A 4,420-nucleotide genomic window follows, 5' to 3' on the forward strand; every position below is an offset into this window, starting at 1 on the left:
AGAACGGAAGATTTCGAGAGGGAAGTGCGCACATCGCTTAAACCAGCAGAAGCTACTCGCATGGGGACAACCATGCGCCCTAGGGACAAAACCACAACCGGGCCACCCAGTCGAAAGAAGTTAAGAGCCGTGTGACCCAGGGGTAGAATGATGAGCAGGCCATGCAGCGAGAGATAGATGACTTGAAGAGGAGGCTGCGCCATGCATAACGAAGGCGACCTCGACCTAGCCTCGACCTGCCCTCTGATGATGAAAGCGACGAGGACTGATGTGCATGAAATATATACAATAAAGTACTCACATATCTACATATTTAGCTTTACTTTTTTGTTATTTTGTTACTGATTATATAATATCTTTGTGTTGCAGGTAACAAGGGCTTTACATGCAAAGTGGGGCTAGGCCAATTAAATTTAAGTCCAATTGGAGCAAGAAATCAAAGGAAATTTGCACCAAATCCAAGTCCAATTCGGATTAGGATTCTAGCCTGCACATCAGTTAGTATTTTTGGCATAACTTTCAGCTCAAATATCCAATCGAGATGATTAAGTTGGGCTGGAAATTTAACTTAAAGGGCTACAACTTTGTAGTTTACCAAAAGTCCAAATTCTGAATTTAAATGGGCCAAAATCGTCGGTTAAGTGAAGCCTAAAAATCTGAGATTTTCTCCAAACGGGAATTCAACTTGTAATAGGATTCCTTACCCTATTTAAAGGCTCTTTAGGGTAAAAAGAAGAGGAGAGAAACCTGAGAGGAAAAGGAGGCGCCACATAGAAGAATTTGCTTTTGGGAGTCTTTCAAAAGAGGAGTATCTAAGGACAAAGGCAAGAGTTTCATGTTGATCAACCAATTCGGATGAAAGACATAAGTTTTATTTGTTTTCTTTTCAATTTTATTATGAACTAAATTTTATTTTCTAGACCCTAGAATTGTATTCCACTTAACGATCCTCCCTGTGTAATCAGCTGTTCGCAGTACGGACTTAAAGGGTAATCGGGTCAGGACAACCACTGTGTGAGCTTGGAAATAATGGGGGAGCTTTCGTGTAGCATGGCCCACAGCTAGTATGGCTTTCTCTAAGGGTGGGTACTTGACCTCAGCTTCGTGTAGTGACTTGCTAACGTAATAGACTAGTTTTTGAACGCCATTGTCATCCCAGATAAGTATCAGGCTCACAGAGTGAAGCGCCACAGCAATGTATGCGTATAGGACCTCGTTGGCCTCAGGATGGGACATGATAGGCTGCCGGGATAGGTACTCCTTGAGTTACTGGAAGGCCACGACACAATCCTCGGACCACTCAAATCCCTTCCACTTGTTGATCAGGAGATAGAAGGGCCTACACCGATCAGCCGACCTGGAAATGAATCTATTCAAGGCCGCAATCACTCCTGTAAGCTTTTGGACCTCTTTAGGATTTTGCAGAGGCTTTAGGTCACAGATAGCCTTGATTTGGTCAGGATCAACCTTGATTCCCCTGATAATGATGTATCCTAGGAACTTGCCGGATCCCATGCCAAACGAGCATTTGGAAGCATTCAGGCGCAATTTGTGCTCCCTTAAGACATCAAAGGTGCGGCTGAGGTCCCTTAAATTTTCGAAGACCGTCTTACTCTTTACCACCATATAGTCAATGTAGACTTTGATGTTTTTGCCCAGCATCAGCTCGAACATTCTCGTCATCATCCTTTGATAGGTGGACCCTGGGTTCTTCAGGCCAAACGACATTACTTTGTAATGGTAGTTCCTAATGGGCGTTACAAAAACTGTCTTCTCCTGATCCTCCGAGGCTAGTGGTATTTGATGATAGCCTTGAAAGGCGTCTAAGAAGCTCATCCAAGAATGGCCCGTAGTTGCATCCACTAACTGGTCTATCCGGGGCATGGGGAATGGGTCTTTCAAATATGCCCGATTCAAGTCGGTGAAGTCCACACAGACTCCCACTTTCTGCTTTTCTTCTTGACCACCACAGTGTTGGCCAACCATTCGGGGTAAAAAAACCTCTTTAATAGCCCCTGCACGTTTAAGCTTCGTCACATCTTCTCTAATCGCATTAGCATGCCCCCTTGACGGGTGCCGGGGCGGTTGCTTCTTGGGAACTACGGATGGATTGACGTTGAGATGATGACAGATGAAAGCAGGGTCAATCCCTAGGGCGTCGCAGGCATCCCATGCAAACACGTCGATGTTTCTCTTGAGAAACTCGATCAGCTCCTCCTTCTCCTGAAGAGGCAGCTGGGCTCCAACCTGAAAGAACTTATCTGGGCCATCACTAATGATCACTTTCTCCAGATCTTCACATTTCGCTTCTCCGGCAGCTGCGTCGATAGGCGATACCGTGGTCTTTGATTGCTATAAGTTCTTTTCAGTGGTGGTCGAGAGCTCTGCGTCGAGCCGATGTGATATGGCAGCCACCATACACTCCCTCTTTGTGGGCTGGCAACCACAGATCTCAAGTACCTGATCCCTTAACGGGAATTTCACCTTCTGGTGTAGGGAAGAGGTAACACCCTCTAAGGTGTGGAGCCAGGGCCTTCCTACGATGGTTGTGTAGGGGAGTAAGTGTCCACTATTATAAAATTCACCTCCACCACTTCTGGCCGGTCTGGATGGGTAGCCTGATCATGCCTTTTGGGATAATGAGCTTCCCATCGAAGCTCATCAAGGGAGAGCTATAGGGAGTTAAGTCCTCCAGCTTTAACCCCAGCCCCCTGTAGAGGTCTGGGTACATGACCTCGGCGGCACTACCGCCATCTACCATCACCCTTTTCACATCGTAGTCTCCGATTCTGAGCATGATCACCAGAGCGTCATCGTGGGGCTAGGTGGTTCCCATCTTGTCTTCCTTTGAAAAGCTCAAGGTTGGGTGAAAGCCCCTTCTGGCCCTCTTCGGCTCCGACTGGGACTCCTCGGCAGGGATCTGGGCCACAGACAACACTCGCGAAGGGCACGTGCCTGTTCTTCCTAGCGCGGCCAAGATCACATTGATCGTCCCTGCGGGCGCCCTTAGTGCATTATCTCTCCTCGGCTCTTGATTAGCTTGGCCTTGATGGTCTCCGGGGTGGTACAGAAGGTGCTTCAGCTTTCCTTCTCGGCCAACTGGTCCAGATAGCTCCAGAGATTTCTGCAGTTCTCGGTAGTATGTCCGTGGTCCCTGTGATACCAGCAGTAAAGGTTCTGATTGCGCACTGCAGATTCCCCCACCATCTTATTCGGCCACCTAAAGAATGGCTTGTGTACTGGCTCTCAGAATATGGCATGGACCGCCCGCGTGTCGACTACTCCAGATTGCCCTGCGAAGTCCCTCATCGGACGGGTGTTGTTGTATCGATCCAATTTGAAATCCCTCCTCTCCTAAGGGATGGTCTTCTCCTGTCCTCTGCCCTGCAGCTGGTCTTCTTCCACTCGCTTGTACTTGTCGATCCAATCCATCAGCTGGCGCACACTAGTGGCGGGCTTGCCTGTCAAGGACTTCCTTAGGCCATGTCTAGTTGGGAGACCATTTTTGAAAGTACTGATGGTGACATCGCCAAAATTTCCCTCCACTTCATTGTACACCCCCCAATATCGGCCCAAGTAGGCCTTTAAGGTCTCTCCATCATGCATGGACAGAGACAGCAGCGCACTCAAGGACTGCGGGGTTATGCTGTTCGTAACGAAGCGAGAGCCAAAGGCCTGGGTCAGCTGTCTATACGAATCTTTGGAATTCGCCTTCAAGCCATTGAACCACCTCATCACCACAAAACCCAAGCTGGAGGGAAAAACCTTGCACATCAACGCCTCGTTCTTAGAATGAATAGCCATCCTCTAGTTGAACTGGCTCACATGCTCCACAGGGTCCGTTTTGCCGTTGTAAACAGAAAAGGTTGGCTGCTAGAACTGCCGAGGAAGGGTAGCCCCCTCTATGTGGCACGTGAAAGGCGACTTAGATAGTTGATCCAGGGCCCTGCTCATGGCGTCGTATCCTAAGCCCCTAGGAGATAGGCTCTTACGTTTACGCTCCCGGTAGAGCTCTTCCTCATAGGAGAAGGTCTCGCTCGGAGGAGTTCTCAACCTTTGCCTATAGTCCTTGTTTGCGTAAAATAATTTGCAAGCGCACAGAATCGTAACAAGTAGTAAAGTGTTTTTAGAAAACGAGTGTCGAATCCACAAGCCTTAATTATGTTATTGAGTACCGAAATTCACTAAATTAATTACTATTTGGAAAAATCGAAAATAAATGGAATGTTCTACTATCTGAATTAAATTAAACTATTTATTAAAAATAAATCTACGAATAGAAAAAATTAACAAAGCGTAAAAATCTAACAGTGTAAAAATATGATAAGAATGGATCTAGAGCGATTGATTTCACCTAACAAATCTCACACAATTTATCCTTCCTAATTATTAAATTCTAATAATCTCCCGTTAATGATTA

General features: G+C 46.7%; 1 protein-coding gene across 1 annotated transcript; it reads right to left on the bottom strand.

The window, feature by feature from the left end:
- Positions 1–3,354: 3,354 nt before the first annotated feature.
- LOC136064945 (uncharacterized) lies at positions 3,355–3,804 on the bottom strand. Its single transcript, XM_065767425.1, has one exon. It carries the CDS (start codon positions 3,802–3,804, stop codon positions 3,355–3,357), a length of 450 nt encoding a protein of 149 aa, XP_065623497.1.
- Positions 3,805–4,420: the final 616 nt, after the last annotated feature.

Source organism: Quercus suber, unplaced genomic scaffold, assembly GCF_002906115.3.
Source record: "Quercus suber isolate HL8 unplaced genomic scaffold, Cork oak 2.0 scaffold_805, whole genome shotgun sequence".
In the NCBI taxonomy this organism is placed as follows: domain Eukaryota; kingdom Viridiplantae; phylum Streptophyta; class Magnoliopsida; order Fagales; family Fagaceae; genus Quercus; species Quercus suber.